Source organism: Pezoporus wallicus, unplaced genomic scaffold, assembly GCF_028554395.1.
Source record: "Pezoporus wallicus isolate ANWC-B61680 ecotype Strahan unplaced genomic scaffold, APGP_CSIRO_Pwel_v1 contig_4309, whole genome shotgun sequence".
In the NCBI taxonomy this organism is placed as follows: domain Eukaryota; kingdom Metazoa; phylum Chordata; class Aves; order Psittaciformes; family Psittacidae; genus Pezoporus; species Pezoporus wallicus.
In genome coordinates this window covers 1,408,240-1,435,290 of record NW_026638191.1, presented here as the reverse complement: position 1 = coordinate 1,435,290, position 27,051 = coordinate 1,408,240, and the positions used below count along the sequence as shown (strand labels likewise).

General features: G+C 40.1%; 2 protein-coding genes across 13 annotated transcripts in view; one reads left to right on the top strand and one right to left on the bottom strand.

Annotated features, from left to right (window-relative positions):
• The window catches only part of FABP6 (fatty acid binding protein 6), a 55,670-nt gene extending 51,700 nt beyond the window's left edge, over positions 1-3,970 (bottom strand). For 7 of the 8 annotated variants that reach the window (XR_008972227.1, XR_008972226.1, XR_008972230.1 and 4 more), the window contains exon 1: positions 3,832-3,970. Coding sequence is in view for 1 of the 8 variants with exons in the window: in XM_057409856.1 (XP_057265839.1) it covers positions 3,832-3,862 (31 nt within the window). In the remaining 7 variants the exon portion in view is untranslated. The remainder of the gene's footprint in view (positions 1-3,831) is intronic. The other variant, XR_008972231.1, reaches the window with a different exon arrangement.
• Positions 3,971-5,489: 1,519 nt separating this feature from the next.
• The window catches only part of PWWP2A (PWWP domain containing 2A), a 37,153-nt gene continuing 15,591 nt past the window's right edge, over positions 5,490-27,051 (top strand). For 3 of the 5 annotated variants that reach the window (XM_057409843.1, XM_057409846.1, XM_057409844.1), the window contains exons 1-2: positions 5,490-6,218; positions 18,592-19,559. In XM_057409843.1, the coding sequence (XP_057265826.1) occupies positions 5,533-6,218; positions 18,592-19,559 (1,654 nt within the window). In that variant the 5' untranslated portion in view covers positions 5,490-5,532. Of the gene's footprint in view, positions 6,219-18,591; positions 21,443-27,051 lie in introns of those variants that run through there. The other 2 variants (XM_057409842.1, XM_057409841.1) reach the window with 2 other exon arrangements.

Genomic DNA, 27,051 nt, shown 5'->3' with positions numbered 1-27,051 from the left:
AAAGTCATTTTATTTTATCTGAATAGAAAAATATGTGGAGATACATTGTAGATACCAGCAGTACCTACAGATGCACACATTTCAGAAGAAAGCAGAAATCAGATAATACAAGAAGTTCTAGACTCAAATTTCTTTAAAATGATAAAGTGTGAGACATGTCAGCAGTGTGTTAATGTCACTGCTTCACCCCAAGGGCTCACTTATAGTTGCAATTTTTCTTTAAGCACCCCCAGCTATTGGAGATTGATTTAAATCAGTTCTCCGTTCTGGGGCACATGTGCATGCAGTGAGATTTTAATGATCCTTTAATGATCATTTATAAACCTAACAAATGAGTTCTACATTCATATGGCTTCAAAAATCAGTTACCAAACATTTTGGGAAGGAATCGTTATTTTTTCCTTCCATACCAATTTTCTATAATAAATCAATGATGAAGTTTCAAAATAGCTTACATGTAATTAACAATTGTTTTAATCGCATCACTTTCCTAACATTAGAGAAGCAGTGAGTCTGCAGCACATTCAAGACTCAATCTTTACTTTCTGATTGCTTGCTTATACTCCTGCATTGCTTACATACATTGCCTTTCGCTGGTTACACTTCCTTTTTAAACAGGAAAGCCTTGAAAATGTCACAACAATAGCAGATCAAACACTGAATAACATTAAAATGGGTTTTTAACACAGCATAAAACCCTGAGGTTTTTGTGAGACCTTGCTTTTCCTAGGGGTCACAGAAGCAGATTACTCAATGACAACAGCAGAAGCTATTGCTACTATGATTCTGAATGACACAGGCAGAAAAGCAGGATGCTTCCTGTAGCATACTATTTCTTGGTGGTGTTGCTGAAGACCCAGCAAAGACTGAAGCTATTGGATGTATATAAACCACAATATCTTCTTTGTGAGGAGTTACAAAGTCACAGCAAGGTTGTCAGAACTTCAGATTGTAAATCTCTAATCTAAAATTCTTACACCCTCATCTAATTCTTACACCCTGGTCTACATATTAGGAAAAGTATCTACAATTCTACCAAGACACTATAAGCACTCCCTTTAAATCCACAAACTATTTTATAGCTTTCATATGCTTATTCTAAGACAGATCAGTTGTGGCATGAACAGATGTAGTGACCTCACACATATCCAGCTAGCTTGGATATCAGTAACACCACAAATTCCAACTGCTAGGTAATTACCAGGGTGCAGCCTGTTCTGAGGGCTGCTATCATAGTTTCTGTTACCGGGAGCTAAATCAGCTCCAAGGAAGCTATTTGTAGCTATGCTGCAATCACACACATTGGCTTCACTGCAACCCTGATGACACTCCATTTATGTATATTGTTCCATTACAATCTTGCATTTTGTGTTGGCTCTTTCATGGTAATGCCCTTCTACAGAACTTGGTGCCCAGAGAATGAAGTTACCACTATACATCATCTTCAATGATACACACCCTAACCCGATGCACTAATTAATTGAAGCACACATACATACCGTGACCATTTACAGACATCAAAATCTTCCATTCATAGTTAAGTCAATGCAATAATACGTTTTGGTCATGACTGAATAAATCAGTATCACTAATACTGAGAAGCAATCAAGTCTGCCAGACCTGATCCTTGCTACATCCCAGCTTACACACAGAAACAGTTCTTTCACCCATCTATACCCAGGCATACAGATACAATCATACCTGCTTCTTACAGGCATCATTCACTCACTCAGCCCAAACTTCCTACAACTTCTTCAGCTACCCAACCTGTCAATATGCTGCTAACACATCTTCATAGAGCTTTGCATTTTTCCTGCCTCCAGGTTAATAATTTTGTTCACTCCAATTGTATCAGTTCCTCTCTCAAATCCAGTTTCTTATTTCTACTTCTGTCCTTTCTGCCACTTGCTGGCAGAAATCTACAGTAAGTGGGTTAGTACAATTTCTTTGATTAACTTCATTCATTTTATTTTGGCAGTTTCTAAAGCTTCCAGGATAGAAACAAGGCCCCAGCTACACCAATCACTATACAAATCAGCCACAGAAAGACAAACCCTATCCTAAAGAGATTACAGGCTGTATTTAAAATAAACAGAAATTAAATGGTCATGAAAGGAATTTGGGATGAAAAAAGAATATATAGCTAACGCTTTTTTTGTTTAACTTACTAGTTTCATCCTGCATCTACATGCCTTTTGTTAGCATACTTTCATTTATGAAAGTAGTACCTATGGTACTACATTTCTCTTGGCCATTAGAGTGGTATATAAATGTCCCTATTTACCTTTTTAAAACCACACACAGCACCTTTCAAGATTCAAATGGAACTACAAAAGAGCTGTTTATATTCTATTTTAAGACTCCCGGCCCCCAGTAGTTTAAACTGCTTTGGTCAAGCACATAATCTCTTCTGTTGTCTCAATGAAACAACTGAGAATGTTAAGAAGTCATAGATCCAGATTTGTTTCCTACGCTGATAAGGATTGCCAGGGATTCCAGCAAATGTAAATGATGTTAGTTAGCATTTTAACAGTCTGCCATAAACAACACCTGCTGAAAAGCAAGGTGGATTTCAATAAGCACTAACCTGGCAGACGTTTTGCAAGTGGAAATCTTCCATTTTACGCCTATCCTCTACCCAAGTATGAATTTAACATAACAAAAAGCCTGCTGGGCGGAGCTATTGGATCTTAATGTCCCATCAGCTCAAGGGCTGAGTAGTCTCTTTGTATTAGTTGGCAATTTCTTGTAGGCTCAGAATTTACTGCCATTATTCTATGCCATGGCACAGCAACACCAGAGAAATGAACTGCGGCTAACCGAACTGACCAGCCAGCACAATTAAAATCACCAACCTTACAAAGTATCTACATGAGCCATGCTGGTTTATATAAAAGGCATGACAGTCTGGCCTCCCTTGGGTGAAAGCTGTCTGGCAACTTTGTTTCTGCAAACTTCTGTCTATCTCCTGAGTAAAAAATAATTACAAAAGATTAGAATACATGACAATACATACCTCTGTACTCTGCCAGCCCTTCCAGCTAATGTTATGCCTATTCCTCACAATATTAGTACTGGGATGAACAAATAGATTATTACTAGTGTAAGACAGTAATAAGGAAAACAGCATTTGAGCAGATGACCATACCTCTAATGTGCAGAACAGTCCTATGCATGCAGAGTGTAGTTTGGTCTGTTGAAATACAGTTGGAATACCTCCAAGCACAATGAGGTTCTTTGCGTAGGAGAGCAATGTAAAAACAGTTCTGGTGTTACGTATGAGCTATCCTCACCAATGTGTTTCTTTAATCTGTTCTATAACTCATCTGAATAAGGTAAAAAGTTTCTGGGAAACAAATCATCATTTTCTACATGTCATATGTGTCATAATTGCACAGAACAAAAAAAAAAAAAGTGAGGAAAGAACAGCAGAGGCCTCCTTCCACTCTACAACCACTTCTTTTATACCATGCTCCTTCAAGATGAGAACTCTTCATGAACCATTTGCAACTCTGAACCTTCCAGAGCCACTACTGTATTCTACTTCGCAGAACATACAGAAAACCCTGAAATCTCAGATCTGAATTAAAACTGAAAGCCTTGCACAGGGATAGCTTTGAAATGAAGGTAACTCAGTAGCAATACAAATCTCATTCTCCAGAATTCTGGCAAAGAACATATTCAGCCTTAGGGGCACCTAAACAGTTGCCATTTTCAAAGCATTATAGCCTCAGGATATGGAATACAGATCGTTTACAAATATGTTCTAACGAAATTGCATCAAAATTATTTAGGAAGTAATATTATGGTAGGTAGTTTTGGAAAGCTTACCAACTCTGGTTTCTTTCAAGCCACAGATCATACGCTAAATCCATCTGCTGTTTCTCTGTGAGACAGACTCACAAAGCTGCAAGCATGACTGGAAAAAAAGAAATTCGTAATTCAGTATCTACTACTCCTTCCCCCGATAAACATATTCTATTTACCCACCCACACTACCAAACCATTTAACAGATATGGTGGTAAAACATAAAAAAAAATTGTGAAGCAGTTTTATCTTTAGCAAATTCTGTGAACTATATTTCGAATGTATTTGTCCCCCAAAACGTGTCTAGCTTTCTTGTGATGTTCCTATATATTGCTTACAAGCTTTACACCACCAATAACGAAAACATTATGTTCACCATGTAAACCACTAGCAGATACAAAGCGGAGTCTTTAGGTCTATTATGCAAGTCAGACTACGCTCAGGACAAGAGAGAAGTTAGTAATTGCATTTGTTACTTATTAAAATCCTATTGCTAGCAGCTTGCAAGATCATTTTACTTGCATACAATTGTACAAAACTTTTTTACTGTTATAGGACACTATTCCATGCCCTCGTTTATTATTACCAAAAAAATTCTTTGCATTACTGTAGTCCTTTAACTACATATAACTCACTTTTGTTACAAAGAAGAAAATAGTGTAATATGAAGCCCTAAAACCGATCATTTTTTTTTCCTTATACTTCTTGCAAAAAATTTGTTACTTCTTCATGCCCATTATTTATCTTTTTTTTCACTTGACAACACGGGGTGTAGCTGTTTGCACAGTTGGTAGCAACTCTGAAGCCTGCCAATAACAGTCACTATCATGAAAGAAAAGGAACACTTTAAACAAAATCTCACCGAATTGTATTTTCAGAAAATTTCATTTGCTGCTAAACAATAAATCTCTCGTAACAGCACTAGGAAAAGTAAAGCAACTCACACTGTAAGAGCACTTTTATTTTTGCCTCCAGCTGCTCCCACTTTTCTTTCTCATCCATCCTTCCTCATAACAAATTGCTCCTTTCTACAAAGGACTCGACTTCCCAAAATGTAAAATCATGAGTGTAACAGACAAATTTTTTTTTTTTTTAATTTTTTTTTTTTTTTTTTTTTTTTTTTTAGGAAATACAAGATTTTCTACCTGGGGGTGAGGGAAGAAGATGGGGGCAGATAAGGGAGAGCGGGTATGCCCACACGGTAGCAACTACTGATCCCACAAGGTTAGTTCACTGGCTGCGAGTACCACGTTGGGGGAAATCGTTGAGACTTTTTATCCCATTTTTGACACTGCGCTTTTCACCTTCACCTGATGCACCTAACTCGTGCTACTTAATCTTGTACAGCGTTAATCTACCTCACAAAAGGCACCAGGCCCTCTGCCTTCCACACGTTTTCCACTCTCCCCAGCGACCCGCCCGCTCACCACAGGTTTTCACTGGCCCCCCTCCACTCCCGTCAGAGCGGGCCCCGTTCGCCCCCGCAGCACGTGGCACTCCCCGCCTGCCACACGGCGCCTCGCAGCACAGGTGAGGTGCGGGATCTGCCCCTCTCCCGCGGGGCTGCCCCCCCTGGGCTAGCCAGCCCCTCCCGCTGCTCTCCCGCCCTCGCTATCTTCCCTCACGCCCTCTCCCGGCCGCCGGTCACCGCGCGGCTCCTGATCCGCGCCTCCTCGTTATCGATCCCGCTGCTGGAGGGAGGCGGCGGTGAAGCAGCAGAGAAAATGGCGGCCATGGCTGCGGAGGCGGCAGCAACTGCAGCGGTGCCGGGCGATGGGGGGGCCGGCGAAGCGGAGCCCGAGATGGAGCCTATCCCGGGCAGCGAGGCCGGCGCGGACCCTCTCCCTGCCGTCACTGAGGCCGTGGAGTCGGTGGTGCCTGATGGGGAGGAGGCCGACGGGGGAAAGGCTGCTCCCGGCGAGGCCGAGGAGCCGCCGCCTGTGCAGCGAGCCCGGAGCCCCGCCGGGACTCGGGAGCCGGAAGCTGAGAGGACGGAGAAGCTGCCGCTCTCCACCCCAGATGTGGACTCGCCCCAGGCCGAGCACCGGGGAGCGCCGAGCCCGGAGTCCGAGGAGGAGCCGCAGCCCTGCCCGCCGCCTGCTGGGCACCCCGAACTTCCCGAGGAGGAGCCGCAGCCCTGCCCGCCGGCTACTGGGGGCTCCGCGGAGCCGGAGCCCGGGGAGGAGCCGTCCCGGCCGGAGGAGGAGGAGCCGGATGCTGCTGATGCCGCCGCTGTCGAGCCCAAGTCCCCGGTGTCCGTGGCTCCGGCCGGAGGGGAGGCGGAGGCTCCGCTGCTGCCTGGCTCCGAGGTGCGGGTCACCCTGGATCACATCATCGAGGATGCCCTGGTGGTCTCGTTTCGGCTGGGAGAGAAGCTTTTTTCCGGGGTCCTCATGGACCTCTCTAAAAGGTGAGAGCTCACTGGGGAGCCGTCCTGAGCCCCCACCCACCGGCGGGGCCAGCGAGCGAGCTCGGGGCCGCCTGACCGCTCTGCTCTGCGCCTTTCCTGCCCGGGGGGGGGCCCTCCCCCGAGGCCCGCGTGGGCTCGCCCTGCGGCGGTAGTGGCTTGAGCAGGGGCCCAGGGGCACGATGGTAGCCTCCCGCTCTCCCTTTCCATCCAGGGTCCACCTGGGAGCACAGCGGCTCCTGCCCCCGCGTCCTCCCCGGGGAGCAGAGACAGCAGCCCACGGGCATCCTCCTCGACCCTTCTAGCAGAGGACAGAGGGAGCGCGGACAGGCTGGCAGGTTCCCCTTGCTCCCCGCCCGCCTCCGGCCTTAAAGCGCGGAACGGGCAGCGGGCTCTGCCGGCTTGCGAGCGATGCCGGCGGCTGTCCCGTGGGTACCTGCCTCACCGTGCTGTCCTTGACAAAAGTAGTCCCGAGTGGGAATGAGAAAAGGGGGGAGCCGGAAGAGTGGCGAGCACATGGTCACTCCCTTTCAATTGGGTTGAGATTAACGTAGGGCATCCAGCTTCCCTGTCTGCCAGGGAAAGAGGACCTGAACTACAGATGCTGGCTTTTATTCCAGCCTTTCTACAACCGTAAAGACCTAGAGATCTGATTGATTCGTGCCTTGTATTGCCTTGGTAACCTTATTTTTCAGTACATACTATTTTTCAGAATAATGGTTTTCAAGCAGGCTATTACAGCCATGAAGTACAGTCATTAGTACTGATTGCCCCTTGTATGCAATGAATGAGGTGGAGTTTAAAAGGTTCTTAAATACCCTTTTTTGGGGAGGCCTGTTGTGTATCACAAAATAACCTAAAGCCTTGTCAGAATGTAAGGTTTAGGGGTTGCGTTTTTTCATTGCCTTCCTATGGGAAGGAGTTCTTGGGAGGCCAGAAGTCATCATTGACACTGTATATCTTATAACTAATCTAACTACCATGTACAGGTAAAAATAACTTTCTGGTTTAGTGTTTCTTTTCTAGACATATAAAGACTAGGCAAGTGCATAAGAGAAAAGTGAAATCTGACCAGAGTTGTTATTTAGAATAATTGGTATGCAAAAAATGCAGAGCTTTGGTTTTTTTTTTTCCCCCAAAAATTTTAAGCTTTGTATGTGGTCATATGCCTTTTACAACTCCCTTTTACATTACTAGTAGCTGTTTAATAACTTGCTGTAACATCAATATTGTCAGTGCTGTCTAAAAAGAAAGGTATTGAGCTTCACACTTGCCCTGGACCTCGCTTCTTGATTTTTGAAACAGAAGGCCTTTTCTGAAACCCACGTTCTGGATAATGTTATGGAAGCAAGTTTTTAAATTCGTCAGTAGTTGCGGTTTGAAATGCTAAGTTACCTGTTTATCCTTTGAAGCCAAGTAGTAAAATGTGTTCTGTAAACTGTACTCGCTTCTAGTGTGAAATCTGAAATGTCTCAGAGCAGGCCAGAAGGCATTACAGCTGAAGTTGTAATGCTACTTAACATCGATTCTTTTGTAGGTCTGAAGTTATATCAGCACATTGCATTGTTGCTCTGGTTAGCAGAGTGACAAAGCGCATGCTTCTGTACTTCTGTGAGTCTGTATATATGAAGAAGGAAAATATCAGCTTCTCCCTTCTGAAAGACATCATATCTTACTAAACATGCATTGACCACAAGCATCTCATTCGCCTGAGGTTTTCTTCTGCATGAGAAAAGGAACTTCAGTGCACATCTACTGCAGCCCTGTACAGTGAAGGTCATCTGTAGCAGGCAAAATGTGGGCATTTACATTGTGGCTGCAGTGGAAGCACGCATCTCAAAGCCCCTGTGTTTAAGCACAGGCCCTGAGGCAAGTCTTCACAGTAACAACTGTGGAAGAGTGATACATGAAGGCTTGTGCTGTTACTTGCAGATTCTCCTTTGCAGTGCACTTCCTCCTTTCTCTCCATTCATATGATATGTGTCTTCTTTCAGAGGTGCTTGTGGCATGGGAATCCAAAAGGTGAAATTTAAATTCTAAAAGCCAAGCTCTTCAGTGTGCCTGGACAAGAATTGAATTTCAAAACGTAGGGTCCACAGTATTTGCCTGGTGACAGGTAAATATAAGTAGATGAATAGAAGTCTCTGTTCAGGTGTCCCAGGGCAGGAAATGAAGTGGTAAGCAAACTCTAGAAATAAACCAAGAGCTTGCTACCTGTAAGAAAAGTGAAGCACTGTCAGAAAACAGGTGGTCCCAAGATTTAAATGAGTACTCAAGACATAAATTTTATTCTAGACTTTATAACTTTTTTGATAAGTGACTGAATGATAGTACAGTTTAGATATCAGCTTTTCTTTTTTTTTTTTTTTGTGTAGCAGCTTGTAGAACGTTAGTTTTTCATGAACTTCCTTCTGGATCTGTGGCAGGCCCTGGAATTCTTATAACTAAGTTTTTCCACTGGACCAAAAAAGAAAGCCATCTTCACTAGCTCACTCAAGTACAGGGGAATAATCTTACTGATCTCTTTTGCATTAGAAAAGTTTGTATCTTAAACCTGCCAGTTCTTATTAAGTAAAAGTAAAACTTTGTATTAGAATTTACTCAGTAGCTTTAGAAAGTGGCTGACATGTTCACTGCACATGCAGATACTGTTTTCGTTGTATACTGGGAAGAAAATAATTCCTAGTCCTCTTTGGATCTTAATTTCTTCTTTCCCGTCAGGGCAGTGAAGGTGCTACTTCCATACAGTACTAAGAAGAGTTAAGTTTTAATGACTGTTTTAAAACCTGTCCACTAGACTCTTTTTTTTTTTTTTTTCAGCCTTCTCAAGTCTTGTTCTGCATTACTTGTACTTCAAGGTGAGAGAAAAGCAAGAATGTCCCCATATATTTCTGGCTTTAAAGATTTTTTTCTTGGGGTGGATTTTCACTGACTTTGCATTTTATTCTTGTGGATGCTGATATGAAGTCAGTGGTGTTTATATTAAAGGTCTGGTTTCATCTTCTCCTATATGCTGTAAATAGGATGTTCATTTAGGAATTTATAACACAAGAACACAAGCGCATTGGTGTTAAGTGGACTTTCTTCCTAGATTTATTTGAGGTAAGGAAGTATTTGCCTGTACTAATGGCAGTCTTAGCAACTCCACAGGAAGTTTTAAAAATCAGCAGAAAACAGGAACCCACATCTGAGTCCCAAATGCATTTCCTATGCAGTAAATAATAATTTAGAGGGACACATTCCCACTTTTCTTATTATAAAGGCTCATTGCACAAATAAAAAAATGTGATTTTGCTGTTAAAGTTTATTACTACTATTTTCATTACCTTTTAAGTGTTTTATTGTGTGCTAGGGTAAGGTTCTGATACGAGTCCTGTAGTGTATGCCTAATGGAGTCATGCAGGTAGGAGAGACAGGAATTGCAGCCAACCATCAGGGAGGAGAAGGCAATACTTGCATTGTTAGGGTGGGTAATGGAATGCTTCATGCATGTAGTTAACTTCCCATTCCATTGTACAAACTGCCATTGAAAACTACTCCTTAGGTATAGGGCTTAAATAGAGCTGGTAAGCTTTCCTGTCTCCAGCATTTGAGCAACACTGCTTAGGGTATATGAGATGTTAATGCCACCTGCTGGCTCAGAATTAGTGTAAATCTTGCTTTGCACCTGGAGGAAGTAAACAGTATGGAAATAGTTGATGAACATAGCATTTGTAAACCTGCAAATGTAGGATTAAGAAGTCCTGGGTTTAGTTTGCTCTTCTAGGATAATTATTTCTACAATTCTTTTTTTTTTTTTTTTTTTCCCCTTCCCAAAGATTAAGGGTAGGAGGGGGTTTAAATTTATATTCTGCTATTTTGCCAACAGTCAGGACTTGGACTCTGTTGCTTTACCATTTCACTAAAATTTACCTTCTAGTCCTAAATGTGATAGACACTCATGTCTTCCTATTGTCTTTTTCTCCAAGCTGTTTCCCTTCTGCCTTGTGTGTCATCATAATAGCTCTTGAGGGGGAAGGGGAGAGCAAAAAGTTATTGTTACCTAAAAGCCTTAGATATCCAGAATATGCCCAGCGTGTTGCTAGTAGTCAGGTGTCTGAAATGATATCCTAATTGGGGTTTGGTTGTGGAAGATAAGGAAGGACTTCCTGCAGCAAGGTACACATGAACTATACGATGAAAACAAACTCTTGTAGACAGCTTCAAATTCATGTAATCCTAGTAGCAGTTTTCAATTCCAACATTCTTTCTTGGCAACTCTTGAATTCTACAGTTTTACCCATTTATTCATGGAACTGTCTATGCAGAAGGATAAGGATAAATAATGAACCGTTGCATCCATTCCCTAGTTTGTGTTGTCTCAATCTGCAGAACATCTGTTGGCTCTTAAAAATAATTTACATTTAGCACTTCTTGAAACTTGAGGTCTATGAATGCTCCCTTTTTGTTGGTATGAACTCCACATGGTGAATCTAGTGTGTTGTAACCATGTACGTCAAGAAAGCTTGGAGGGGGAAAAATAGTACTCTCCAATTGATGCAAGAAGGAAACAGCAGAAGTCGTACTTGAAAAGAATGTGGCACCTTTCTCCTTGCTTTTAAGATCTATTTTACTAATAACTTCATTTAATAAATAGGACAATATTTGGTTGACTTTGTCTGGGTAAGGTTAAAGTTCTATAGAAGTACTGATGCTCTATGATGTCTCAACAGTAAAAAAAAGTCTTACTCAGGATTGTGGACTCTGGAGCTTTTTGGTTAGTTGGGTTTGGGTTGTTTAGAACTTACACTCAGTTTGCAAGGTGTTCCTCCAGATCATCGCCTGTTCTCTTGTTGCTTCTCACAAGTGTAAAGGATCTTGGTGAAATTCTAGTGTTTAAGGAATATCCATAACACTTTGATATTTGCTTTTGTCCCCCGAACACTGGAAGCACAGGAGTGATGAGTGTGTGTACTTAAATTGTGTGTATCTTTCTGTGACTGACAGAGGCTGTAATGAATGGTATAGCGACAAATTTAGCCTCGCTTAGAGGACAGGGTTGAATCAGAAGACCTTGTGATGCTGCTTTCAACCTAAATTTTTCTATTTTTTTGTAATATTTCAGCTTCTAGATGAAAATAGCTTTTCTTTTGTCTTTATCCAAAGTTTTATAATGTTATTTGTGGTCACTTATCAGATGTTTTTTTGAAAGGCTTACTCATTTCCAACTTTCCACTAGGAAAGTGAAGATGGCTAACAAAACTGGGCTGGCTTTTAGGATTTTGCCAGTATAGGTATAATGTATGTTAAAGCTGCTGCTTATACTGAAAACACTTGCCTATCTGCTTCTGCCAGTACAAGGGGTGTGACTTTCCCCTTTCTCAAACCAGTAAATCCTGATATTGCTTGTAAATAAGCATCTGTGGATTATGGCTCAAACTTTCTAAACAGTCTACTACTGTTTTTGTTGGACTATGATGAAAAAGATAATGATTAAACCATCCTCTTCTGGTGTGCTTTTCTGCATTCAAACAGCATGGATTGCCAGTGCTTTCTAAGAGTTGCTTGACTTTTGAAGTGTTGAGAGACAGGGTGGAGGTGAAATTTTCAGTATGCTTAATTTTTTTTTTTCTGGTGAATCTTACCCATCTTGATGCTGAATTGGCTTACAGCTCATCCATTAAGAAATAATACCATTCTCTTCCACGTGTCTTTGTTCTGACTGGTATGTGGATGATCTTGAAGTGTATATTCAGCTTTAATCATAAAGTTGTGCAATTGTGTAATGCTTTCAAATATATTAGCAAAATACTTTAAAATGGAACTGACTTGAAACTAGTAATGCTAACAGATGTGAGAATTAAAAGATAATTTCAGTTTAAACAGACTTTCAGCTTCATAAGCATGCCAGTAAAATTGTTATAGTTAGCAGGAAGCCTAAACTTAAAGTATTCTATCTTTTAAAGCTTACTTTTATATCCTTGATAGAACTCCCAAGTTACAGAAAACCTTCCAGTGAAAAGGTGAGAGGTAGCTTCCCACTTTAGGGAAGAAAGAAGTGATTATTTTTGTACTCTTCAGGTTTATCGATATATAGAAATTCTTCTGCCTCTACAGTGGATAATTCTTCAAAGCCTGCATCGGCATCCTGACTGGAATCGGTTTCCTGGAAGTTGAAGACTTCCAAAGGGCTCCTAACTTTGTGGAGAGGTGTACTGTAAGCTAATACGGCTTTTGTTTGGTACCCAGTAGTTGTTTTCCACTTGGTTAATGGTTGCAGTAGAAGACCTAGATGATGGTGGTTAGGAATTATTAAAATCAGCTGCTACCTTGGGTACTTCTAACCAGCTTTCCTGAGATACTCTGTCAAACTCAATTCTACGCATACCCTGCTCTTGTCTTTCCTCTGACTTGGAAGTGTCCCAGAAACAAGAGTTTGGATTTCAGGCAAGTGTACCTGTCTGAAAACCACTAAGCTGACAGTGATTAGCAAAAGTCTTTGAGTAAGTGTCCTACTAGTTTGTTCAGATATGGATTGTGGTGTTATTTAATTTGCTTTGTTGCATCTTTAACCAAATTTTTCTTGATTCTGAGAGTTTGAGATTGTGAGGCATCATCTATTTTTGATGATGTGTTATTTCAGAAAGGTCTCTGACAGTTCAGTCCTTTGATATGTTTTTAGAGCTCTGTGAAATATGCATTTTCTAGTCTATTTAGCCTTGTGTTACATTGCCTGGGAGGTGAGTAAACCACTGAGTTGATAGTTCGGCTTCTGAATACTTTTTTCAGTAAGGTGCCTGCCACCATGCAATGTATTCTATATCATACTTTATCACACCACGTAAATTGTATATTAAAAATAGGTTATTGCATAATCTGTGTGTTGAATGCAGGTTATTTGAAAATGCTCTGAAATATTTTGTTCAAATAGCTATGATCTAATAGTATGTTACACTGAATATTATAATTTAAACCCTTAGTTTAGCTACATGGATGAAATATATATATATATATATATACTTAGCTCTACATTATTTCAGCATGTTGTTGTACTCACAGCATTAAGTGTCTTTGAACTTTTATCCATGCAATAAAAACTTTTGTTTTGCAAAAGCCAAGACATGCAACACCAAGGATGGTATTGAGTGTAAGAGATTACCATAGTTTGATTTAGTGAAGATGAGCTTTGAACACAGTTCAAAGACAACAGACTTGATTTAATACTCATCACAACACTGGAAGTTACTGTGCTTTGTTGATGGTAATTTAGTGTGCTTGCAGTGGCATATTTCTGAACCAGTTCAGTGGGTCTTCTTCTTGGCAGAACGAGGTGCTTTTTCCTTCTTGCTTCTTTTAATAGAGAAGTAGAAGTTAGATGTTGGAGGCTAAAGATGAGAGCTTAAGACTATGTAGTAATGTAAAAATACTTCGCCGCAGGATGTACTTTTTAGATGTTTATTTGCATACAGTTATGAATTTAAATGGCATTTGTTCTTTATCTCGTTTATTTAAAAAATACTCTTAAACAGTACTGTTTTGCATGCAAATTGAATAGTAATATGTATTCATTGCAGTAATTCTGCTATACAACTTAGATTTGAAAGAAGTCTTTTTACTTTGCTTAAAGAAGTTTACATGTCCATAATACCAACCTGCTATACAGAGCCGTGTAGCTTTAAGTGACAGTCTTCCAGGTTTTATACCCAAACTCTTAACTATACATAGTTAAAAAAGATGCCACAGCTACCTATTCATTAACTTGCAGTTGGCAAACTGTGGAACTAAAATCTGACTTCTAATCACGTTTCTGTCTCTGCATACCCTAGTCAATTGATCACTGGACTGCCTGACTTGATCTTGTCTCCCTCATTAGTCTCTTATTTAAATATAGCTCCTGATATTCCTGTTGCTATTTATGTCTTTAATGCATATGTATATTGAAGTGCTATGTATAGCAGAAATATAATTAGATCCTACTGATTGCACTGGTTACTGGTAAAACTTCTTGGAGATAAGTTTCTTACAGTGGGTCTTGACTGTCTTGTCTTTTAGAGGTGCCTTTTCAAAGCAAATAAGCGCCAGGATACACCTTTATAGGAGAGGAAGCTGGCATCATGAAAAACTGGTTCTAATTTTGAATAAGTATGAAGCAGCCATGCTCTGCTTTCACAAACTGCCTTATATTAGGTTGAAATACCTATTTCTTACTTTGCTTTTCCTAACACTTCAATTTTAGATCCCCTATCAATGAATCCTATTCCTTCAAGGGCTAGTATGAAGTAGAACTGTATAACACGAGCGGGCTGTACAATGAACAGCTGATACTTATTTACAAATGGATTATTTTTTTTTTTCCCCAAGCAAACAGTAATTGGAGTATGTCTTTCCAAGAATAGTGTGTTCTGGAGGAGAAGAATATTATTATAGAGACAGGTGATAACTTGGGATCAGTATACTAAAAAAATTACTTAGTTTGTTGTTAGAATAAAGACAAGGCAATTTCTAGGAGTACTTAAATGTGCAATATGTGACACAAGAAATATGTAGATAGTCTCACTGATGGTCTCTTTGAAGAGGTGATCTACTGCCAGTCATTAATCAGTCATTGATCAGTGTGCATCAGTAAATGGCATGATACAACTGAGTTACCTTGTTTGGATTTTTTTAACCTTTTTTTTTATATGGTAGCCTTTTAGTCCATCTTCATGTCTGTTGTAGATGGACCAAATTTCACAACTACATACATGTGGCACTCCTAACTAGTTCAAACATGTAGTTGGTGTAGCAAAAATTACTGTGACTGTATGAAAAGTACTTGTCTTCAAGGTCTACCGACTGGGTGCATGTAAGTAGGGCCTGAAATTCTAGTATGTGCAATAAATACTTGTGTTTGCTCTTGAAGTAATTACATGCTGTGTCACACCTTGTCTTGAATAGGTTTAATATCACATCTTTATTCTACCCCTTTTAAGAAAAATAGGGCATTCTTTGTTTTGCCTTCACTCTCTTACCTAGTTCCTTATCTTTATTCTCTCCTGTTTCATTCCTAAGGTTTTCTGCTGCTGTTCTCCTCAATTTTCGTATTTTTTTCACGTTTGTCCAAGTTGCATAGCTGGAGTTCTTCATTCATCATGGGGGAAACAAAGATCATCTAAAAACTGAATGTTTATGAACACAACCTACTATTGGATGAGGCCAAAGAGAAGGCATCATATGCTCAGCTGCTGGAAGTAATACTCAGTACATTTGGCAAGCCAAGAGACTGTCCTTCAGATGGACTATGTCTTGACTAGCCATGTCTTTATGTATTGACACAGCAGTTACAAGAACAGTCTCTTTGTTTGCTCTCACATAATTTGGCAATATCTGTGAACGTTCTCTAAATCTACAATTCCTTAATTTTAAGGTAGAGAAGGATGGGAGATTCTGGTTTGTGTCTTAGAACAGTGCCTTTTGTGAGCCAGACTCTGGCTTCAGAGATTGTCTGGATTGGCTTTGTATCTTGCTAAAGCGGGTTTGTTGCTTAGATAAAAATTCCACTTCAGCTGTTTGGCCTATGTGTAATGCAGATGCTTGAAGGAAAGGATTAAGGTGCAGTATTAATCTTCGGTGCCTGCATGGTATCACATATGCAGGGCTTTCCATTAGGCTTTTTTTTTTTGTGCATTTGAAGTACTAATTGTACTGGAGTTGCTTGTGAGGCAGTAGAAAGAAAATCTAGAAAAAGAGATGAAGTACTGAAATGGGATCCTTCTGGAGAACCTCCTTATAGTCCTTTTCTTCCACTTCTTCCCTGGTCAGTGCTTGATTTCCTAACATGGAGTCGGCATAAATCTTTTCTAGAAGGAATGCTTGTGCATTAGACTATGGAAGTGTCTTGTGAGGGGCTAGGAAATGCAGTTCCTGAGACAGTGAAAGAGTTGTAAGTGTTCTGCATGGGTTTTGCCCATTTGATATCACGCTCCTGTGTTGTTCTGCTTTTGAGGTTTTTAGGATTGGAGTTTGCACAGTAGAGATCTGGCTCCGTCTTGTTCTCAACTCTTACAGTAAATGAACTTTTCCCCAGATCCTGTCACCTTTATCAGGTGGTGAAAGATGGGGTCTGGATCTTATTGCTGTTAAAGAAGCTGAGGTTCTTGATGCAAGTAATACTGATAATATTGCTAATTTAATGATCAGCTGATAGCTTTTTTTAAAGCCTTACCTGGAATTCAGTAACTTACTCATAATCCTTAGCAGAAGGAAAATTGTTTGTGGAAAAGCAACTTCTTTACACCTGGTGGACTTCTGGGACTTCAGAGAACTTAAAACTTGCTTATGAGTTAGTCCTTTGTGGTTCAGTGCCAGACTGTAGGCTGAAGAAAAGCCTGTATCAGCTGCTAAATGTTTATAATTCACTGTAGCATCACTAGTTCAGTAGACTGCATTTGTTTAGGCTGCTCATTTCTGAAGGGACATGTGGAATTCGACTGGAGTTGTTCCAAACCTCAGAAATGAATTTTCATAGGATGGTGGGATATTCTGTGGTAAAGAGCACTCATCAGCAACCCACAGGAAGGGATGGGACTGCTCTAACAGCCCACCTGGGCTTCTGCCTTTGTCTCCAGAGTTCAGTGATATGAATGTAATAGTACCTAGGTATAGGGTAACAACATTGCCCATGTTGATACTGAACTGTAAACTGTCACATGTTCAACTTCCCTTCCAAATTGTTTGGTTGACTCTTGCTTAGGTTGCCTACAGTTTTCTCTTCTTTTGTAATGAAGTGCAAGCTGGATAGATAATTTAATCTTGGATGGGTTGTTAGCTTCAATTGCAATTTTTAAGTGTAAAAAGAGACTTAACAGATAAGCAAAAGGACAAAAAAGTGATGGCTTTTGTTGGTGACAGTGTAAAAAATCATCTAACACATATGATGACATTTTTTCAAAACCAGTTTTGAAGATACAAAGCCAACGTGTAAGCACTTGTGGAAGTTGCATGTTTCTTGCTGGAGTGTGAATGGAAAATAAACCAGTGTTTCAGCATTTATCTTCAGTTGAGAGGCAACCATAGATTGTAAATAAATTTTAGCCAGTTAAAAGGATGTTGCAGTTGAGGAGCTGCAGTGCAACATGAACTAACGTTAACCTGAGGACAAATCTTGGGTAATTACTTCATTCTCCTGTCAGATGGGGTGGGATAAATATAATGGTGCTTGTTTAGTGATCAAAATGGATGATTTGGCATTTGAATTTCAATCCTGTCTATCATGTTGTTACTGCAGTAAGGTCTTAACTATTAAAATACCAACTAATCTAAGCTAAACCCTAGTGTGTGTAATGGAGCTGGGGTCAGACAAAGCTCAAGAGTAGTGGGCAGCCTAGTGAGAGCTCTGTGTGAGGCTGGTACCTCAGCTGGTTGTAGAGTAGAACAGAAGGAAGGTTAAAGCTTTTATAATCCCTCCTACCCTGTGTTGGGGATTAAAAGATACCTTGTTGTAAAATGAATGTATTTATCATTTGGTGTCCTCTGCAGAGAAGGCACCTTGCAAACAGATAAAATGTTTCCCATAGCACAACCCTTTGCAGTATGTATTAGTTACCTGTCAGGCAGCAGGCTATTCCTGTTCCTGTAGCAAAGCTGAGCTAATGTGCAGATCATGCTGGGGTTTTTCATTCTGATCAGTGTGTAGTCCTGTGTGGGTCAAATGGGGCAGCAGAGATCTAGAGCTGTCCAGAGAAAAGTAGACAAAGGCTTTAAATATTGTTTGTTCATAAACCAGGGATGAATGGTTTCTACTCCGTTGGAAAAAAAAAGGGTAGTTTTGCTGGAGGAAACCCATACTAATAGGCTAGCAAGTTTGTGGCTGTAGTGCATCAGGTGGTGAAGTGCTAATCTTTTGTGGAGAAAGAATGAGGGCACTCCTTGTTCAGTGCAAGCATTGATGCAGTTCATTACCTCAGTTAAATCTGGAACGTGCTTGACCTGTTGTGCCTTGCTAAAGATAGCAGAATTTTATAAATCTTACTGAAGATGCTTTCTTCACATAAGCTGATTTAGTATGGAAATGACTCTTGCGTAGATCTGGAGTTGACGGGATGAGTGTGTAGTTTATATACTTATGAGCATTTTCTGAAAGTACAAAGTTAATTCTTTTACTGCTGTCTCTAGGTGATGTTTTTTTAATTACATTTTCAGGGCATCTTGTTGAGCATTTCATATTCTCTACTGACTTGGTTTTGTTCTGCTTTTTCAAGCTTTCTGTAAGGCTGGATATGAAGCTTTGGTTTTCCTGGGACTCGTGTCTTTCATGGCTACATAATGTGGACAGGTTTTCAAATGCTTTTTAATAAGTGAAGCAAAAGATCCCTCAAAACCTTTAATTTTTTCTATGTTTTTTTTTTTTCTCTTTAAGGTTTGGACCCCATGGAATCCCTGTGACCATATTTCCTAAAAGGGAATATAAGGATAAACCTGAAGCCATGCAGCTCCAAAGTAAACCATTCCAAGATGAGGCACAGGTGAAGTGTGAATCTAATGCTGCAGTCCCTGATGACTCTTCTCTCACACAGCCATCAGAACCTAGCATAGCTAAAAGCCTATGGACTTCTAAACCACCTCCTCTCTTTCATGAGGGAGCGCCATATCCTCCTCCTTTGTTTATCAGGGACACATATAACCAGTCAATACCTCAGCCTCCACCCCGGAAAATTAAGCGGCCCAAGCGTAAAATGTACAGGGAGGAACCCACTTCTATCATGAATGCTATCAAACTACGACCCCGGCAGGTCTTATGTGACAAGTGCAAAAACAGTGTTGTTGCAGAAAAAAAGGAAATAAAAAAAGGTGGCAATGCAAGTGACTCTTCAAAATATGAGGATAACAAAAAACGAAGAAATGAGAGTGTGACTACTGTGAATAAAAAACTTAAGACTGACCATAAAGTGGATGGAAAAAGCCAAAATGAAAGCCAGAAAAGGAATGCTGTGGTCAAGGTTTCAAATATTGCCCACAGCAGAAGCAGAGTAGTTAAAGTTTCCGCACAAGCAAATACTTCAAAAGCGCAGTTAAATACAAAAAAAGTTCTCCAGAGCAAAAACATGGATCATGCAAAAGCTCGGGAAGTCTTGAAAATGGCCAAAGAAAAGGCACAAAAGAAGCAGAGTGCAACCTCCTCTTCCAAAAATGCACATTCAAAGGTCCACTTCACACGGCGTCTTCAGAACACCAGCTCAGGTTCCCTCCCACCCCGATTGCGTTTAAAGCCACAAAGGTATCGGAATGAAGAAAATGACTCTTCTCTCAAGACAGGACTTGAGAAAATACGGAGTGGCAAGATGGCAACTAAGCCCCAGTCTCGCTGCTCCTCCACCCGCTCAGCAGGTGAGGCCCCTTCAGAAAATCAGAGCCCCTCAGAAGGCCCTGAAGAGGCCAGCAGTGAGGTTCAGGACACAAGTGAAGTGCATGTAACTGTTGATCAGGATGAACACCAGACATTGGGCAAGAGAGGCAGCAAAAGCAATATAACGGTTTACATGACCCTTAATCAAAAGAAATCTGACTCTTCCAGTGCATCAGTTTGTAGTAGTGATAGCACAGATGATTTGAAATCTACCAACTCTGAGTGTAGCTCTACTGAAAGCTTTGATTTTCCTCCAGGCAGCATGCATGCACCTTCCTCCTCCTCCTCTTCTTCCAAGGAAGAGAAAAAGCTCAGTAATTCCTTGAAAACAGAAGTCTTTTCCAAAAACGTCTCTAAATGTGTTACACCAGATGGCAGGACTGTATGCGTAGGGGACATTGTTTGGGCCAAGATTTATGGCTTCCCTTGGTGGCCAGCCCGTATTCTTACCATAACTGTGAGCCGGAAAGATAATGGCCTTTTAGTTCGACAGGAGGCTCGTATCTCATGGTTTGGCTCCACAACAACATCTTTTCTTGCTCTTGCACAGCTATCCCCCTTTTTAGAAAGCTTCCAGTTGCGCTTTAATAAGAAGAGAAAGGGTCTTTACCGCAAGGCCGTCACAGAGGCAGCTAAAGCTGCTAAGCAGCTGACTCCCGAAGTTCGGGCCCTGCTGACACAGTTTGAAACGTGAGCATGGAAAGTAAGGTAGGCAAGAAATCTGGAGGCTCCACAAAATTCATAGCCTAGTTAGATAAGTACCATGAAGGACTTGCCAAGTCAGAAGTTGCACTCGGTTGACTGCTCTTTTTATACGAAAGCTGTTCCATTTGTAGGGGTTTCTTGACAGTTAAACAAATTGAACATGCAATCAAAATTAGCCGAAAGTAAGAACTTCAGTATTTTTCAAGTGAGATTTTTTTTTAAATAAGGAAAACCTCCTCAAACACCCAATGCATAGGAGCCATAGCCTCAGCTGAAAGGCAGCTTATTTGCAGGGAATTTTTTAGTAGTTTCTACCCAGTATATAACTAGTTGCTGTGTGACAAAAGGTTAACACAAGGGATGAAAGTAGTATCTGTGACTTTTTTTCTTTGTTTGTTTTAATTAGGTGGCCCATCAGGGAAGTGTAGAAATGTAAGCCTTGTCTAAATGGTCTTTAAAGATTATTTTAAGTAGTCTCTAATGTATTTAGTCTGGCCAGTGCAAGTTGGTTCAAAGTGTGCTTAAACATCTTAGGCAGGCATGCCCCAATCTACACTGGCCAGTTTAAATGGCGTTAGAAGGCTTGCTGAAACTTTTAAGGAAGAGGAATTCGTGTAACTTAAAGACCAGATTAAATGGGGTTTTATCGTAGTGACCACTTAAACACTCAACCTTTCTATGCACATGGGGGCACAAATATAACACTTCAGGGTCTGAAAAGCTGAGAGGGATGCCTGTAGCTCTAAGACAAAGCTGAGAAGTCACTCAGTATTTGGGATCAAGGGCTGTTAATGCTGCATAGGTGTGAATCATAACTTCTGGTCTTTCTTCCTGAAGAAATCTTTCAGGCCATTTGCCTGGAGGTTTAGATTAAGAGAGGCTTTGTTTTGAATGTGTAAATAATTGATTGCTGAAATTGGTCAGATTTTCTCCTGACTGGTTGTTCCTAAATTCTTAGGATACGTCCTAGTAAATTACACTTTGTGAATTGTCAGATGTGTAATTGTTGCATTTTTTGGATGTATCTAACTTCATTTTTATTTTTTTTTAAATATTTCCGTTTAAGGTATCTGTTTGCAGGTCAGAAAATGAGAATATGTAATTGTGTAATGCTCTGCAATGTAAAAACAAACTGTAAATAAAATTGACTAAATCTGAATTATTTGTGTGTGTTTCTCAAAAAGCTTTGGAAAAAAAAAAGTCCAGGATGTTAGAGTACTTTATCTGTATGCCGGATTTTGAGGACACCCTTTAAAAAAGTAAATTGTCCTTTTTCACGCATTCCTAAAGATAACTGCTCGCTGTAAAGTACTACTGGTATATTTCAGTCTTAATTTTGAGATGAAGCAATCATCTGTCCCCTTGGTTTCAAACCTGGCTCTGTAAAGGGCTTTCTGTAAAGTTTATCAAATTTCTCCCTTAATTAGATTTTGTTCCATATATTTGAATGAAGACTGTGGATAATGTCACTTACACAGTGGGGAAATGTTTTCAGTTTTCTCCCAGCTATCAAAACCTAATCAGACCCACTCTCCACTGGTGCTGCAGCTTTTCTTGCATGTCTTTTGCTCAGTGTTGGGGCATTTTCATGCAACTGACTTTGCATTTATTATTTTTTTTCCTTCTAGTTTTGGTCCTTATCTGACCATGTGAATTACTGAATTACTGTCTCCTCTCCAACCCACTCCTGTTTCAGCCTTACAATGCCTTGTGAAGAATCTCTCAGCGTTCATCCCAAAGCAGTTTTCATCCTGTTTTTTCCATAATTGCCCATGTCGGCAATCATGACATGTAAAAACTTAAGCTTAGACTGAAACTAGATTTTAAACAGATGTGAAATCGGGGGTAAGGATTTAATCGTCAAACCCTTAAAATCTTTTTAATTTTAATTTCATATGTCCATGATACTGTCTGGTCTTTCCAAAGCATTCAGTTTCTTTTTACCTTTTCAAATTATTCTGTTGTGCCCACAGAACTATTGGAAGTCTATAAAGTGTCAAATACATGGCTGTTCAAGTTTACAGTCATCTCTGTTAGGTGCTAGTTAAGCTTCCAAATACACCAGTTTTTCTTTGGCATTCTAACAGTTACCCAAAAGCCCCACTGGTCAATGCTTTTTGAATGTGATAAACACACAATAAATTTCAAAATGTGGAAAAAGCAATTGGGGAAAAAAAAGAAATCCTGTTTCACTTCTCTGTATTCTTTCCTGCAAACAGAAACAGTTATTCATTTACTTAAATAAGCCGTACTTTGTTATTAGAGCAAGACTGCTTTTTGAAGTCCAGAACCCATATAATGTGATTCAGATGTCTACACTAGTTCCTTGAGTTTCTGAAGCTCAGGAGAACTGGTTGCAAGTAGTTCTGAGCCAAGTAGCAGTGAAATCAATATTTACATTGTTAACTTTTCTTTAAATGGACCTGGAAGCTTTGTACTCGTATCTCTAATACAGCAAGAATAGGACTAAAGCATACGTAGTTCGCTCAGGAGTTCACTGGTGAAATGCAGAGTAACAGGTACGAAAGGGGTTTCTTAGATTGTTTTAGTTTTATTTTGTAGTTGATCTGTCTTTAAGAAGTCTTTCTTGAGTTTTGTAGTGAATGTATGTTATCACTTCAGACTTAGCAGGTCTCAAAACAGTTTTATTTTTTTTTACACCACTGTGTTTTACGTTAGGTTGAAAATATCCTATTCATACTCATCTGTGATTTTCTTTTCATTCTGAAATAGCTAACAACTAGCTATAACCCAGTTTAAAACCAAGTTACTGTGCAAAAAATGTTGGGCTTAATGTAAAATCTGATAACAATAGGTAACCGCGGTTATCGCAGTATGGATGCTTCCTGGCAATTAGCTTTGTAGACTTGGACAAAGCTAAGTGCTACTTTAGCTGTAAACTGCAAAAAGCTACCATGCTTTTATGTGCCTCTGTGCTCTCAACAATGCCTACACGTTGAACGTGTGCTGCTGTTCTTGCGTTGGATTCACATCTACCATGGCTGTGTTAGCCTGACAGTTTAAATGGCTTGTCAAATTACTCGTGACAGAGCATGCGTGTGCCGTGCTAGGATAGTGCATCTGTGTAGTTAAGCTGTGCAACTGTTGTGAGCAGCCTGTGTCTGGCGAAGGCAAGCATCAGTAGAGTGACTGTTACTTTTCCATCGGCTTAATATACAAGATTCCAAATGATGTCTTTTTAAGTTAAGGAGATTCCTCAGTGTGGTTGTTGAATATGCATGGTCTTTCAGTTTAGGGGGAAAACTTGATGGGCGGTGATGAGTTTATAGCACAAGCCTACTTTTTCTTTGAAGATCTTTAGCTTCAGTTAAAATGTTTTGGGAGAGAGTAGTTATACTAAAACTTAAAGTTTTCTTTTAAGAGGAGTTTTGGAAGGTGTGATCGCTTTATGAGTGAAGCTAGAAACAAATGTGAAATGATTATATGTCTGAATTGGAGTTCCACAGGAAATTGAACAAATCTTTGTTATTTTTCTAATCAGTTGCAATTTTATGTCAACTCTTAAATAAGATGATCACTTCTCGTTATATGATGGTGGTGGGTTGGGTTTTTTTTGACAGTGCTATCTTTAGTTTGAAACCTACATATCCAACAGCTACCTTAGCAGGAGAGGTGTGTTTAGTGAGGGTAATTTAGGTCAACTATACAAGGCCGAGAAGCCTTTTTTTTTCAGCATGTTATAAAATACTTCTATTTTTTTATCAAGTTGTTTCTAAATGTGATTTAAGAAATAGCACAGGTGAGGAAGGGGTACGAGTTGCTTTCTACATTGCTGGCCTTAGGTTTGTTTCTAGTTAACTCTCATTTCCATTTATGTCTTTTATAAGCTCTTGCTAAAGTTGTCAGAGAAGAATAGGAACATGGATTTTGAAAGATAAATCTTAGTAGCTAGCCCTTAGGAGCATTATCATCTGTCCTTATGCATGTTCTCCAAAGTACAGTGGAAAAAATAGAGCTGCCTTCTTGGCTGAAGAATTCTGGAAAGGAGGAGGCTGACAATCAGTGGAAAGCTATTTTAGTTCATCTCCTCTTTATAATTCTAATAAATGCCTGTAGGAATAAGCAAATTCATCTGATGCAGTGGAATTACTACACTGACTTGTAGGTGAAGACTGTGAACTGGAAGTTGAGGGAGTTTATGCGTAAAGGACAGTGAGATGGCCATATTTTGTGCTGTAAGCCATTTGGTAGAAATGCAGGTATAGTGTTTAAAAACAAACTTGAAAGTTTTACTAGCTGCCTTAAAGCTTCTTCTGACATGACCGTAGGGATAAGAGATCATCCATGCTTAACGTGAGGACAGGTAGTGGCTGTAGCATTGAAAAGTTTTGTAGTAGCTGTCAAACTAGCTAAAGATCTGTTGGATCCAAGCTTGTGAAATGTGGATGTATTCAGCTTCAAATTATTCTTAATATGTAATGGGAAGAAACTTGATACATGTCCTTAGTAGTTAAGACGACATGTTCCTATTCAACATTTATAATACCTCAGCTAGTGTTATTTGTAACAACTTTGTATTTTAAATAGCTCCCTCCTATGGTGTCATCCTGTTAGTGTATTTATAGAGTGTGGCCATTTAGATAAAAGACGATCCCCTTGTAAGATGGCTTTTCTGTTCCCTCTCATCTTACTGGTGTTTCCATGCACCTCTTCTAGTTTGAGCTCCTCTTTCTCTGACCTAAGAATTGAGGTTTTATGAAACTCTTACTGAATGGCATTGTTTTTTCCCCTTAGTCTGAAATATTTCTGATTATTGATTTTTAATTTTTATATTGTAGTAGCAGCTTATACTTCCCTATGATTTACTCATACATTTCAGTCTTTTCCCCATAACACCTGGGATGTGTATACCAATTGTCTTAGATTAAGTTATAGATTTTTATCTTAAACTGTGACACAACTGCCCTTCTGTGAACACAAGGCAAAATAGCAGTTCCCAGGCATTGTTATGGAGACAGTGATTTGGTGACTAGCTTGCTATCATGCTTTTTCCCTGAATAGTTTTGTTGTTTGCTACCAGATTTGGCAGCTGGGGATGACTCCCTGGGGCAGTGCTGGCAAGCTTAATGCCAGGTACCAGTTGGAGGGAACTCAAATCCATGGGTCTGTTTTTTTCCCCAGGGAAAAGCAATTAACGTTCTTGGCATGAAGTAGGATAAGCAGCTTCATGGAAATGAATGTCATTGGTAAGACCAGGACTTTCCTACCTGAGAAGACCTGAGCCACCTTGCGCATCCAGTAGGGAGACAAATGGGAATAAGAGATGGTCTTGTGCGCCTGCATAACCTTCCTGCATAGTTGCTGTACACACAGGGCTGAAAACCGGTTTCCTGCGCTTGTGCCAGCGGAGGTGTGTAGTCCTTGATCTTCTCTACCTACACACCTACCTGTGGTCCAAGGGGATGATGTCAACAACACAGGGTGCAGGTATACGTTGGTGCAGGGAACAAAATATGATCCCCTGTTGCAAGTTTAAATTTGGGCTTTGCTCGTTCAGTGCACGAAGAGAAATGTATCTGCAGGAATTACCTGGGCTACATGCTTGAAAAGTTATTTTCAGCATCAGGACCGTGCATGTTTTAAACAACTGCAATGCAGTTCCTATGCCAGTGATTTTATTCTTCAGTCCCGAGAAGGAAGAAAGGACTATTGGAACTGAGAATATACCAGGTCTGTAACTGCCAGCGGGATAGGTGCAGGGGCAAACACTGTTTACTTGCGACTAGGACAAGAAGGAATGTTTAAAATTACAAGATAGGGAGTTAAGATTGGGCAGTAGAATATTTACTCCAGTTGTTCCAGTGGAACCCTGGGTCTTGTTTGGAGAGTTGCTTTGGTTTTGTAATTACAGTTTGTAAAGACAATAGATGTGTCTAACCTCTGTCAGCAGTGGGTTATGTTCATCCTGCGGTTGGGCCTGCAATAGGTTAGATGATCTATCCTGAGCCTGTCACAGCTCTCTTTCCTGTAATTTTGTTATTAACAATTTTGATTTTGGAAAAATGGAATCTTTGTAGAAGTATGCATAAAATGAGGGATTCAGCCTCCTGTGTCCTGTTCAGTCACGCAGCAATAACGCTTGGTACACTGGGAGTATGGCCTGTGAACCACACTCCTAGCTTCCACGTGTGGTAGAACTGCACTGCATCTCCTGCCTGGGGGCTCTTCTATGGAAAATTGTGTTTGGATGACATCATTTAGGTAACACGTTAACTTTGAATTAGTGTGGTATGGGTTTTGGTTTTTTAATAGATCTAGGTCAGTTTTCATGTTTGCTTACTAATGGTTTTGATGTCAGATACACAGTAGAATAAGAAATATTCTTATCCATGCTGGCCATATGCTGTGAAACTGTGATTTGGATGGCAAGCTGTGTGCTCACTAGCTTTTTATCACCACTAAAAGATTCTGTAACAAAAACACAGCATAATTCTGACGACAGAATTGTCTTTGCCTGCTTTTAACAGGTGCATAAAGGGGAAGGGGGTAGTGGCTTTGTCACTAAAGAGTTACATTTCAAAGCAAATATTTACTTAAATGTTAATTTTGCATCATTTTTTATGCAGTAGCATTTAGGATTTTTGTGTGGCTGTTGGAAGCTCCGGTGTTTAATTGTACTTCTGCAGTGGTTTGGGATTCTAAAGCAATATTTGATTAGTTTTTGAGGAAAAAAAAAAAAAGATGTTTTTCTGGAGATTTTTCAAGTGTTGAAGGATTTAGGGACCTAATCCTTGATACTGTGTTACA